Source organism: Balaenoptera physalus (assembly GCF_965194825.1).
Source record: "Balaenoptera physalus genome assembly, chromosome: 14".
Taxonomy (NCBI): domain Eukaryota; kingdom Metazoa; phylum Chordata; class Mammalia; order Artiodactyla; family Balaenopteridae; genus Balaenoptera; species Balaenoptera physalus.
The window spans coordinates 49,240,180-49,253,083 of record NC_138893.1 but is presented as its reverse complement, the minus strand read 5'-3'; the positions used below and the strand labels follow the sequence as shown (position 1 = coordinate 49,253,083).

At 47.2% G+C, this 12,904-nt stretch overlaps 1 protein-coding gene across 8 annotated transcripts in view; it reads left to right on the top strand.

Moving 5' to 3' along the window:
* GBF1 (golgi brefeldin A resistant guanine nucleotide exchange factor 1) overlaps positions 1-12,904 on the top strand; it is a 122,772-nt gene that overhangs the window by 97,875 nt on the left and 11,993 nt on the right. For 2 of the 8 annotated variants that reach the window (XM_082425044.1, XM_082425041.1), the window contains exons 6-20: positions 207-315; positions 829-889; positions 1,949-2,003; positions 5,740-5,887; positions 6,230-6,453; positions 6,979-7,144; positions 7,569-7,780; positions 8,120-8,218; positions 8,817-9,011; positions 9,230-9,419; positions 10,016-10,156; positions 10,478-10,566; positions 11,522-11,724; positions 12,201-12,324; positions 12,609-12,734. In XM_082425044.1, coding sequence (XP_082281170.1) covers positions 207-315; positions 829-889; positions 1,949-2,003; positions 5,740-5,887; positions 6,230-6,453; positions 6,979-7,144; positions 7,569-7,780; positions 8,120-8,218; positions 8,817-9,011; positions 9,230-9,419; positions 10,016-10,156; positions 10,478-10,566; positions 11,522-11,724; positions 12,201-12,324; positions 12,609-12,734 — 2,142 coding nt within the window. Of the gene's footprint in view, positions 1-206; positions 316-828; positions 890-1,948; positions 2,004-2,729; positions 2,829-5,739; positions 5,888-6,229; positions 6,454-6,975; positions 7,145-7,568; positions 7,781-8,119; positions 8,219-8,816; positions 9,012-9,229; positions 9,420-10,015; positions 10,157-10,477; positions 10,567-11,521; positions 11,725-12,200; positions 12,325-12,608; positions 12,735-12,904 lie in introns of all 8 variants that reach the window. The other 6 variants (XM_082425042.1, XM_082425040.1, XM_082425047.1 and 3 more) reach the window with 5 other exon arrangements.

The window sequence follows — 12,904 nt, the reverse complement described above, 5'->3', positions numbered from 1 at the left end:
GAGTAAAGACACAGTTCCTAAGACAAGCACCTGGGAGACCCCCCACCAAACTGAAGCAAGGTCAGCTCTTGCTAACCTCTTTCTCACCCCTGAGTGCTTCCGTAGGAGACTTAGAAAAACAGGAGGCAGCTTCTCTCCCCTCATGTACACCCTTCTTCACCCAGCCTGCCGTGTTTATCATGGTCTCTCCTTTTTCTTCCTGGTAGGTACTGCGGACTCTGTTGCTGACCCCAGTAGGTGCCCACCTAACCAATGAATCTGTGTGTGAGATTATGCAGTCTTGCTTCCGGATCTGCTTTGAAATGAGGCTCAGTGGTAGGTGCTTGAATACTGGGCCCTTCACCATTCCTGGGGCCAGTATCTGTGAGTATGAATACAGGATGCTGTCTGTCAGTCCCAGAGAGATGGAAAACTCATGACTTCTCCATCACCTACCTTGTGGAGCCATAGGGATCTAGGAGTCTCTGTACTTGACAATTTGTTGTGCAGCTAGAATAGAGACCTTAGCTTTTTGTGCCAGGGCAAGAATTGGGCTGGATCCCAGAATGACTCAGCCCAGAACCAAATCTCCCTCCCTTGAGGTTTCTGGGATTGACACCAGCCTGCAACCCCTGAGAACACATCATTGCTCCCCCTTTTTATCCTGACTCAGTAGTGCCATCTAGTGGGCCAGTGATGTTCTGGCCGCCAGGCTGAACTGGAGCTGGTTTTAATAAGTTTGGTATAATCCTTAGTAAACAAGGTTTGGAGGGGAGTCTGCTCTGAGAAGCCTCCTGATAATAGCACGGCAAGTAATGACACCTGTGTTATTTGTTTTTGCCTGTGCAGAGTTATTGAGAAAATCCGCAGAGCACACTCTCGTAGACATGGTGCAGCTGCTCTTCACAAGGTAAACCTGCTGCTGTTTGCTTCAGCCCGGCTGCCCAGGCCTCTTGAGCCTGCTTGCTTCCACACAGCCACTTCAGGGACCTGGCCAACCCCACAGCCACATCAGAGGCCACTGAGATTATGCATGGGCGTGGTTCTCTAGGACCAGGGTTACCAAGCAAGGGAGAAAGAGGAGGGAGCTGGCTTGGCCTCAGGGGGAAGCAGAGGGTTATTTGATCTAGGCTGACAGAACTTCTGCTTCCCAAACTTGTGTCTGTTTCTGTGCAGGTAGCAGCTGGGAATCAAGACCCTCAACTTAGGGCCTAGGAGACCTTTTCATACTATGCCTAACACCCTGTTTTCTGTACTTCCTTTCAATAGACTAACTTTGAGAAGAGCTGAGGCGAGGGCTTTACAGCTTCCCCTAGGGGATATTGATAATGGAAGAGGTTATGCATGTGTTGGGGCAAGGGTTATATGAGAAATCAGTATACTGTGAACCTAAGATTGCTTTTAAAGATAGTCTATTAGGGACTTCCCTGGCGGTCCAGTGATTAACACTCTGTGCTGCCAATGCAGGGGGCACGGGTAATAATCGTTATTATCTACAGACTAGATCTGCCTCTGGACCCTGCTGCAAATTGTTTCTTACTTCTCAGGTTCAAATTTACTAATTTCAAAACTTCCACCTGCCTTTTACTTCTCACCCTATGCCCAGTCTCCTGGGGTTTTGATAGACTGCCCTCTCCCCATATCATGGCTTTCAGCAATACTTGCTTAGTGAATACAAGCAGAAAGGAGTCAGTTTAAAGATGAAAAGAGCCTCCACACTCCAAGGGTACTTAGTCACCTTTCCCTCATGACTACCTTCTTTTTTAGAAAGTATCTGTGTCACAGGTCCCTCAATTTCTGTGGCTCTTCAGTGAAGCTCCAAAAAGGGTGAAATTAGCCTGCTTCTTTTCCTAGCTTTTCCTAAGAGATAGCATGCTCTGGCCTAGAGCATCTTTGGGCTGTGGCTGGCATGGAGGGGAAGATTTGTTATTATCCTTAATTACAGTCCATGGGATTTTCTATCTTACAGGTTACCTCAGTTTAAAGAAGAACCCAAGAACTATATGGGGACCAACATGAAGAAGGTATGACCTGCTATCCCTCATCCAAACATCGATCTCCCAAATTCTGTACTATAGAGATTTTCCTGGATACCCTTGCTTAGCAAAAACATACTTTCGCCTAGACGGGTTTGCTTGGAATCTAGAAATAGCTATCGCTCCTTTACCAAGAAATTTATTCTTTCCCAGGTACCTCTCCTTCCCCAACCTTTCCTTTCCAGCCTATATTTGTTGACCCACCATGTAAGCTAGTGAGCCAGTCCTTCATGGAAACTGGGTGAGGCCCATCAGGCTGGGCTGAAAATGTATGTTGATAAAGGTGAAAGTCCTGCCATCCCCTCAGGGCCTAGTCTTATCAGCAGGTAGGAGGCCTAGAGAGGCTATACCTCAAATCCCATCCTAATACTGGATTAGACTGGGCTCATGCTTGGGCTAGCCTCTGTTGACAAGATAAATCAAGTCTGACTCCAGATCAGAAGGTTCTCAAACTGCTAGGAGAAGAAGGGTGTTCAGAAGAATGGCCTCTTTCTATCTTGAACTGAAGCCCTGGACTTCACAGGCCTCTGATGAGGATTCTGCTTGCAGCCCTAAGAGGTTCTGCCCTTGGAGATGACCCTTGGCTGTTCGGTGCATGCACATAACCTTCCCCTTTCCCCTGCCATCCATCCCCATTCCTGCCCTGTGCCCTGTTGGTGTGTGTCTGAGTTTATTTCACTCTGCTTAAATCGTTCGTTTGCCTGTCTTTCACAGATTTCTCCATGTCTCCTCAACAAACTGGAGCTAAGTAGTGGGGAGCAGACCAAAGCCCTGAACCAGTTAGAGAGGGTACTACTCTTTAAGAACCTCAAGGTCTCTCTCCCTCTCCCTCTCCCTCTCCTTACCCCCTATTTATTTATTTGTTTCAATGTGTATTTTTTATATGTAACATCTGGGTCCCATATCCACTGTGTAGAGCACAATTTACCCCTCCCTAGTAACACAGCACGGCTTTGGAAGAGCTGCATGTGTTTGTAACTTTGCAGTGTTGGGAATTTTCGTTGGGCATCTGGCTGCCTGAAGGCAGAAGGAAGCCTTGAACTGATAATACGTTCTGTAGTAAGCCTAGAAAGAGAGCCTGGGTCCTGCCGACGTCTTGTGGGGAGGCTTAATATCTACCATTTCTAGGGGAACTATGAGGAACTGTCAAACAAGACCCTTCCCTTTTCTGCCCTCTTCCTGTCTCAGAGCTGGCATTAGAAAGCTTAAGCACAGTCCTTGATTCTAGCTGGATGCCTGAACTTGGTTTTGAGGGAAAGGGTAGTCTGTCTGGTTGGGGTCATTTTTTTCCTGGTTAAAAGGGGTCATTCTAAGGTTTAGGACTCTAGATGGATGAAAAGGAGCCAGGTCCCAGGTTAGCCCAGGGCACTGGCAGTACTTTGGGATCTGCAAAGGTGACCTCCGTCCTTTGGAAGTAAGGGAACTTAGAATGGAGGTGCAAGCTAAAGATTACCCTAATCCCCATATCCCTGCTTTAGGAAGAAGAGGGAGAGAAGGAGGTATGGGCTATCTAAGCTCTCATAACAGTGTGCATGCTAGAGGTGTGGCTGTGGACATCCAGGTCATTGAAGATAAAAAGAACTGTGTGTGTTTTGTGTGTGTGTGTGCACTAGACAGTCCATAGGCCTGTGTTTTCTTTGCATGCCTTGTCTCTAGTTTCACTTGTGTGCTTGCCTAGTCTCAAGTTGCAGCTCTCTTCAGTGGCTACCCACCATTTTGCCATGATTATTAATCTAGGACCTGCCCTTTCTTTATAAAGCTTATATTGTCCTTTGGAAATAAAAAGTTATACGGATAAGGTGATGTAGAGTTTCATGAACTGCTCACCCCTCCCCCCCCACCTTAGGATCTTAGAACAGGGAGCACAGCTATACTTTTAAAGGAGACACTTGTAAGAACTGGCAGCCTCTCAACTTCTATTCAATCCAGGAGGCAGAGAACATTCATTGAAATGATCAGGTTAGAGCTACCTCTGCAGAGGATAGAGAAGGAAACAGGAAGGACTGAACCTAGTGTGGGAAGGAATCTCAATGACGGGGCTTCTCCGTGGAAGTAGGACTACCTGGAATTCCTGATATTGGGGAGCCACCTGGAGAGAAAAGATATTTCACACGAGTCAATCCAGATGTGAGTGCTTTTTGGAGCTCAGTGACTGTTTCCAGTTTAAACCAGGAGGTTCCTCTTTTCCCTCATTGATCTCTTGGACTTCTGGCCTATCTGCATGTTTAACTGACTCTTACCCCCAGAACTTTCTTTTGGGCTTCAGTGGTTTCTGCAGGGAGCATCCTGGTTCCTGCTTAATCACAGTGCTCAGAGCACTTGAAGCTCTATTCTAGGCATATGACTGCTGGCATTTTGGAGATGCAGGGACAAAAAGTGTAAATCCAATGCGAGGCTGTTGCTCTGTTACTAAGAGCTGGAGGTGGGGCTCAGCTGTTGGGCGTGTCTCCTTTATGGGTGGAGATATGAGTATGGAAGGAAGAATTATGTGGTTTCTAAGCAAAGGATCAAAGGTTGTCCAGATTCTGGAGGGCTTGGGGGAGGAAGGGGGGCTTATCCTTCAAATAGCAGAAGGAATTGAATAGGCCAAGGATAATATGGGTATTTTCAGCTTTTAGAAAGAGGCAGGGAGAAAAATTGTTTCTACTCTCTTTTAGAGTCATTCTAATGGTTCCTAGAAGAGAACTGCTGTTGCCCATTCCAGGAATGGTCTATCAATCTAGGACTAGTTTGATATAACTGTAGAAGGACTGTATACAAACTGTAATTGAGAAGGCATCAGGATTAAGAAAATGAAATGGGCTTAAACAAAGTAGCTGTGAACTTAGGGTGGAGAAAATGCATGAAAACTTATACCCTAAACTAGTCAATGGGTGATAAAGATTTTCCTTTGTGACTAAAAGGAAGCTATAGGAGAGAGAGAAATGCAGCAAGAGGAAGGGAAATGGAATAGAGCAAGAGTCCAAGAAATCAGTAGTCTTACCATCTGAAAGCATAAAGTTGCTTCTAGAAAGACCAACAGTGAGAAGGACAGGAGGTCTCATTTATATATCAAAGTTGGGAGCAGCAGAGAGCAGAGCAGCAGCATGACATGATCTTTCATCCTTAACTCCACAAATCAACTGGGATGCCACTCCTTCCTTAATTCCAAGGAATGAACCTTTGACCAATTTGATGTAGACATTCCACAGTAAGGGATATGGTTAGGATCTAGGCCCAGTTCATGAAGTAATAGGAAAGCTAAGAGTTTGGCTGGGAAGGAGTAGACTCTCACAGTTGGATAAGAACTAGGAGTAGGAGGCTACTATGCAGGTAGTTGAGGAGGAAAGCCCAGGGATCCAGGGCCTGAAGATCTGCAGCTTTGGGCAAAGGACCCCCTGCCCTTACGCTTTCTGCAAGAGGGTCAGGCACCATCTACAGGACTGAGGATTGCCACCCAGTATTCAGGGAAGCAGAGTGATGTATGAGGGCTGGCCTTATCAATGACCAGCCTAAAACCAGAATGTCACCTTCCACTTGGAGGCTCTCAGGCTGACCTTCAAAGTGGCAAGAGTAGAAGGCAAGTTGGAGGAGTAGGAATGTGCTCTGATGGTCTAGATTCTTTCTGTGGCACAGATGTGGGGTATAGACTCTTTTCTAGGGACCAGTAGGACTAAAAGAAGGGAGATTTCTAGGGATACAATCTTAATTTGAATACCATGCTAATGAGGTGTGATATTTCCAGCTGAAAATGAGAGCAGGAGGCATGAGTGATTCATCTAAGTGGAAGAAACAGAAGAGATCTCCCCGGCCCCCACGCCATATGACCAAAGTCACACCAGGTTCAGAGCTGCCCACCCCCAGTGGAACCACCTTATCCTCTAACCTCACTGGTGAGTACCCTGAGCTGCTGCTTCTGATTAGAATAGATAGAAGAAAAGCTCCTTCCTCTCTCAGGAATTTTGACACTGAAGACCAACTAATTGAGGGGCTGTGGTCTTTCTACTGAGAGCAAAAAGGGAAAACTCCAGGTCAGATCAAACTGTGACCATTTAGCAATTCTCAGTGACTTAAGGTTGTTCTCCTTCCAGTGGGACTCTCACTACTTTAGAGACCAAGCATATGCAGAAATTAATATGCAGTCTAGGAAAAACAAACAAACAAACGGTACCATGGAAGGTATGTGTTTCCCACAGAGTCTCTTTTCTTCAAGCCTCACTCACTTTGCTTGGCAGGTGGCATGCCCTTCATCGATGTACCCACTCCCATCTCCTCTGCAAGTTCAGAAGCTGCCTCAGCAGTGGTCAGCCCCTCTACAGACAGTGGCCTGGAGTTCTCCTCCCAGACCACCTCCAAAGAGGACCTCACTGACCTGGAGCAACCTGGCTCTCCAGGGTATAGCACAGTTGCAGAGCCTGGCAGCAGCGAGCTAGGGGTTCCTGAGCAACCTGACCCCCAGGTACGGCTTTGATTTCTAAAGACCCCTGTCTAGTCTTCTACTGTGGAATTGGCTTGATCCTTTGGCTCTTTATCCAGGCCTTGGCTCAAAAGAAGGTTGGGGCAGGGGGTTCTTCCCTGTTTCCTAAAATTAGCTGTGCTACCTAGAAAAACCACAGCATGACTCACTGTGAGAGGTAGCTCACAGGATTTTCAAGCTGTGCATACATGCAGTACTTGGCAAAGGTGAGGATGCTGGCCATGGCTTTTTCTGGAAGTTAATGATCTAAATCCAAGCTCCTGAGGGCCTCTGTTGCCTCTGGGGTTCTAGTCACTGAAGGTCACTGATGCCTCAGGTGATGTTTTCTGAGTCCTTCATCATACTCCTTCCCTGAACCATCTTGCATTGATTCATAGCCCACTGAGCTGGCCCTACACCCGCAGTCCATTAGAGACACTTGGAGGACAGATACTTAAGAGAAATAAGTTCCCAATTGCTCTTGCCTCATCTTTTTTCCTGTATCCTCCCCACTACTGGTCATAGCAGGAAGGGGCCCATGTGGAAAAGGCCCAATCAACATCCGTGGAATCCATCCCTGAAGTATTAGAGGAGTGCACATCTCCTGCTGACCACTCTGACTCTGCTTCTGTCCATGACATGGATTACGTCAACCCCCGGGGTGTGCGCTTTACACAGTCCTCTCAGAAAGAAGGTGAGTACTCTCAGGCAGGCTCTTCCCCCATCCTACCCACTAAGCTGTCTGAGCCTAAACCATCTTAGACCCAAGGTGTCTGCTGGTCCAAGTCCTACGGCATTTTCTAGTCAGGAAATGGAATCAAGCAAGAGGACTATTGGATGAAGCCCTTCCCTAACTTACACAGAGAGGGAGTTTGGTGGACAATAGGAAGTGAGAGGGAAGGATAGAAAGCTTGGGACTTTTAACAGAAAGGTGGGATCATCAATTCTGATTCCCTTCAATAAGTGAGACTAGTCTCCTTACTGCCCCAGAAAAAAAACATTTTTTTCCTGAAGAGAATCACTTATCTGAAATTGCCTGTATAATGCAGAGCAGGCTAGGCCAAGTGATCAAGCCAGTTGTTTCTTAGCAGTCCCACTTCCCTCCTGGCCTTTCCCAGGCACAGCTTTGGTCCCCTATGGTCTTCCTTGCATCCGTGAGCTCTTCCGATTCCTCATCTCCCTCACCAACCCACACGACCGCCACAACTCAGAGGTTATGATCCACATGGGACTGCATTTGCTGACAGTGGCTCTCGAGTCAGCCCCTGTAGCCCAGTGCCAAACCCTCTTGGGCCTCATCAAGGATGAGATGTGCCGCCACTTATTCCAGGTAAGACTGGATTTCTAGAGGGACTCCGAACACCTGGCTTTTTTTCAGGGTCTTTCAAGGGCCAGGGGAACACAGGGAGGTTTGGCTGATTCATGTGAAGAGTATAGGACCCAGGAAAGAACCTACCTCCCCTACTGACCAGTAGTCATAGTGAAGAGGACTCCAGTAGTTCCCCGGGGACTCTGGCAACCAAAGGGAAACATAGGAATGGCTAGATATAGAGTTCCCTCAGAGCACATGACCTTAGTGACAACTTCCCACAGTTTGCTGTCCTGCTTTCTCTTGGTTGAGCCATAGTCAGGTTCAGAACCTAATAGCCCATCCTACTGTGATCTCCAGCTACTCAGCGTAGAGCGACTGAACCTTTATGCTGCTTCCCTGCGGGTATGCTTCCTACTGTTTGAGAGCATGAGGGAGCACCTCAAGTTTCAATTAGAGGTGAGTTTCTTGAAGTTGGAAAAAAAATTAGAAGATATATGGCACCTTCATTCGGGTCAGCTTTGTCATGCTGCAGGAGTGGGATTTGGTGGCTTCTGAGGAGAGTGCTTTTAGCCTCCATAGTTTGGTTCATTGGCTCTCCTCTTTAGTGGAGAAATTAAAAGGTGCCCAGAAAAACCTGGCTGGCTATAAAATGGGAGAACCCGAATATGAGAACTGTCAGGTAATCTCACCATGAGTGGGTACAACTCTTCTGTCTGCAGTTCTTTTGCAACACAGGCAGGCAAGTCAAGCTAGCTTCACCACTAAATTGCAAAAGGGAACTCTGAATAGGACCAAATCAGGCTCACACAGAGAGCACAAAAAGGGCAGTGGGCAACTTGTTTTGGATCAGGTACGAGGTAGAGAGCCAGGCCTCCCCCATCATGAAGGACAAAGAGGGGGATGTATTTAGGGGATGGAATACCATTAAGTGTCTCTTAATGCATACCTTCTGGCTAGGCGTCTGCTTCCTGTTTAATGTTTTTCCTGTCCAATTTGTCTCTTCCTATCTTGAATCCTTTCCCCACCTAAATGGCAATTACTGGATTACTGTCAGATGTACATCAAAAAGCTCATGGAGATCATCACTGTGGAGAACCCCAAGATGCCTTATGAGATGAAGGAGATGGCTTTGGAGGCCACTGTGCAACTCTGGCACATCCCCAGCTTTGTCACTGAGCTCTATATCAACTATGATTGTGACTACTACTGTTCCAACCTCTTTGAGGAGCTCACCAAGCTGCTGTCCAAGGTGCTGAGCATTATTACTGACCTCTAGAAAGACGACTTTATTAAGGAAATCTCTCTGGTGGTAGTGAGGATGCTACATATAGGGAATGAAACGCTTGAGAGCTGGGGAACAAGAAGAAGAAGTGTATCTTCTCAAGGCAATGTAGAAGTTATGGGCGGTTTTAGGATTTTTGGGAAAGTATTCTAACCCCAAGTCTCCTGGATCTGTTTACTTTCCAGAATGCCTTCCCTGTGTCTGGTCAGCTCTATACAACACACCTGCTGTCTCTCGATGCCCTGTTGACAGTGATTGACAGCACTGAGGCCCACTGCCAAGCCAAAGTCCTCAACAACCTTACCCAGCAAGAAAAGAAAGAGGCAGCCAGACCTGGCTGTGAGGCAGTAGATGGCACTCGAGAAGCCAACAATAGTGAGAGGCATTTCTTTCTTTGAGGATCCCAGGGTTCTATGTTTATCCCTTCTCTACTCACTGAATCCTTTCTCCTACCCTTATGTCACTTCCTCCAAAGTACTCCTAATTCTGTGTTTCCGAGGTTTGGTGATGTGAATCATAGACCAGGCTGGCACATTAGCAGGACTCATGGACTTCTCACTTTCTCCTCTTCCACGCTTTAACTATTTTTACAGAATTGTTATTTCTTCATGGGGAGAAAAGAGAATATAGATTAAAGGATATAGAACTTCGGTGCCTAAAAGCTCCAGGCCCTACCTTTTCCTACCCCCAGTGCCTGCCTCCACTCTAATTAATCTTCTCTAACTTTTCCTTGAGATTGAGGTTGCAGAAGATCCGGGAAAGTGATTGGGTAATCTTTTTATTAAATTGTAGAATCTAATGCTTGGCTGACGTGGGGTAGTGACTACTTATTTGGGCTTGGGTTTGTCCTGTCAGGGCTGATGACCTGTGTGGGAACATGCAGGTCTCCTTGGCCTGAAACTTGATTCTCCTGCAGCTCTGCTTGGCTTCCTACACCATCAGTCTTCATTTACCTTCTTTTCTCTTACCAGCTGAGAGAGCAGCCAGCGATGGGAAGGCTATAGGCATGGCCCCAGACATCGCAGGCCTGCATGTGCCAGGTGGAGGGCGGCTGCCAGCAGAACATGGGAAACCAGGATGCAGTGATCTGGAGGAAGCTGGTGACTCTGGGGGTGGGTACTGGGTGTCCATCATCCTAAGCCCCCTCAACTGGAAGGCCTGGTAGAGAACAGAGGGGAGGGGAGCAGAAATACCCTAGGGTAGTACCTGAATGAACACTGGCTGCTCACCATGCCTTCAGACCCAGAGAGAGGAAAGAAAACATTTGGAGCCCTAGAAGATAGGACTTCTAAGGAAGTGGAAGACTGATGAGGACAGGAAATTTTCTGAGGCATCCTTTTTTTCACTAGAGAGTATATCAGCATCCTTCCAAAAGTCATTATCCTGGTAAAAGAGGTCTTACTGGTGTTTCCCTCTCTTCCTCCCATTCCTAGCTGACAAAAAGTTTACCCGGAAGCCACCTCGATTTTCCTGTCTCCTGCCAGATCCACGGGAGTTGATTGAAATTAAGAATAAAAAGAAGGTATATATAGATATCCCCAGAGCTCAGCCTCTACCCATTTCTGACTGGGTGTTCTCTGTAGGGTTTCTGTCTCAGAGAATGAGGGAGAGTCTAAGCTCACTGAACAGCTTCCCAAGGCTAGTTTTTGAGCTTCTTGGCGCTTCAGCAACCCCCCAATCTCCTTTGAAGCCCTTTCCTTACTCCTAAGCCATGTAATCGGCATCTCCTATCGTGTACTCCTGGGCAAATGCTGCCCTAGCTGAGAGTCAAGTGTTACTTGTGGTGACAAGAGCCCTGGGAGCTGGTATCCTGTGGGTCACCGAAGGTTATTGGTCATCTCGAGCTCTGGGGTGATGATTGGCAATAAAAGGGAATTGACATTTATTCTGGTGCTTTTTAGTAAAGTTCAAATAACTGTACTTTTTGGTTTTCTAACACAAAGAAAACCTTCTATTTAACCCTTTCTTCCTCGTAAGGCCAGCCTAAATGACTTCGGTTTATGTGTGCCCTTGATTGCAGGGCTGTGACTAGACAGTCAAAAAGTTATCATCGCAGTTAGTTCACCTTGTCTTTCAAACCACAGGGCCTTAAGAGCTAGGAAGCCAAAGAAAGAAGGGGAATCCGAGCTAGTCTGTAAACAGATACCAGGAACGGCTCTAATACTGGAGAGAAAAGAAAACCTTCTCTAGTCTCTTTCTTCTGTTTTTTTTCTCTGATTCTCAGGTTGGAGGAGAGTGCTATGCCTCTTTAGCACTCAGAAAAGGAGTAAAAAGGAGCTCCTCAGCTACTTCTACTTAAACATGGAGATTGGGGAAAGCTAGGGGCCAATATGGTTCAGCCTTAGTTCTGGAGTGACTTAGAACCATGTCCTAGGAGCCCATTAGGTTACCAGCTGTGGACTGTGATGGAGACCTGCCCTTGTCTGGTTTAGGGGCAGAGCAGCTTTTGACACCTCCTGTATGTATTTCTTCTCTAGCTGCTGATCACTGGCACAGAGCAGTTCAACCAGAAACCAAAGAAGGGGATCCAGTTTCTGCAAGAGAAAGGTCTCCTCACCATCCCAATGGACAACACAGAGGTAGCCCAGTGGCTGAGAGAGAACCCTCGGCTGGACAAGAAAATGATTGGAGAGTTTGTGAGTGACCGCAAAAACATTGACCTGTTGGAGAGCTTTGTGAGGTGAGGAAACTGCAAGAAATGTGGGACATAGTTGATGATCAGTCTGGGGGGACAGACAGTTCAAAACAGTACCAGTCAGTTCCTGATGGTGACCCAGGTCATACATTCTTCCTCTTCCCAAGATTTATATCTGTTGGATCTGAAAGAGTCTCCAGCAAGAAAGCTTTGGGCACCATTCCATTCTACATAGAGAATATTGCAAAAGGGTGGAGTAGGGTTCCTGAGCACAGGGTAGGTTTTGGGTTCCAGGGATGAGGTTTCTGTGTAGGAGCACACTGATGTGAAGAGTACTAAGCTTAGGGGTTGTCAAATTCTGGTTCTGTGTTAGAGATGACCAGGAGATACCTCCCCTTTGCCAGAGCTCTCAGCCTCTTCTGTTCCAATAGGAGAAGCTTAGTGGAACTGTAGCTAATAGAGCACCCAACATTTGCAGCTTATACATCTTAAGCCTTTCGTCCTTCTTTCTTTCCCTGTAGCACCTTCAGCTTTCAGGGTCTGCGGCTGGACGAAGCTCTCCGTCTCTACCTGGAAGCCTTCCGCTTGCCCGGGGAAGCACCGGTCATCCAGAGGTTGCTAGAGGCATTCACAGAACACTGGAGGGTGAGTTTGAGTGGCAGGGGCTGAGCCCAGCATCCCAAATTAATTTGACTAAGGGTTTCTGTGGCTTCAACTGAAGGACCCAGTTGCTGTCTCCTAAGAAGGCTGAGAGCAATGTCAGTGAGCTTTCCCATAGAGGGGCCAGCTTCCATCAAGGAGTAGGCAAGAGATGGGCCTCTTTCTGGCTGGTACCTTCCCTCTTTATCAGCATTGACCAGTGGGTTGGTAGTGAGGGTTTGATTGGCCAGAGAAGGGCATTGACATAGGTGGGGTCTTTGATTTTTCAGAATTGTAATGGCTCCCCATTTGCCAATAGCGATGCCTGCTTTGCCCTGGCCTATGCTGTCATCATGCTTAATACTGACCAGCACAACCACAACGTTCGCAAGCAGAATGCACCTATGACTCTGGAGGTAAGAGTGGATCCCAGCCATGGCAGAGCAGTTCCAGCACAGCTTTGGAGGTAGCAGGAAGGACATGGGTTTTCCAGTGGGCACAATGGACAAGCTTCTGTCCAAGGGAGTCAGGGGGCACTGACCAATCCAAAAGAGGAACTGGGGTAGGGAAGTGGATTCTTGTCACT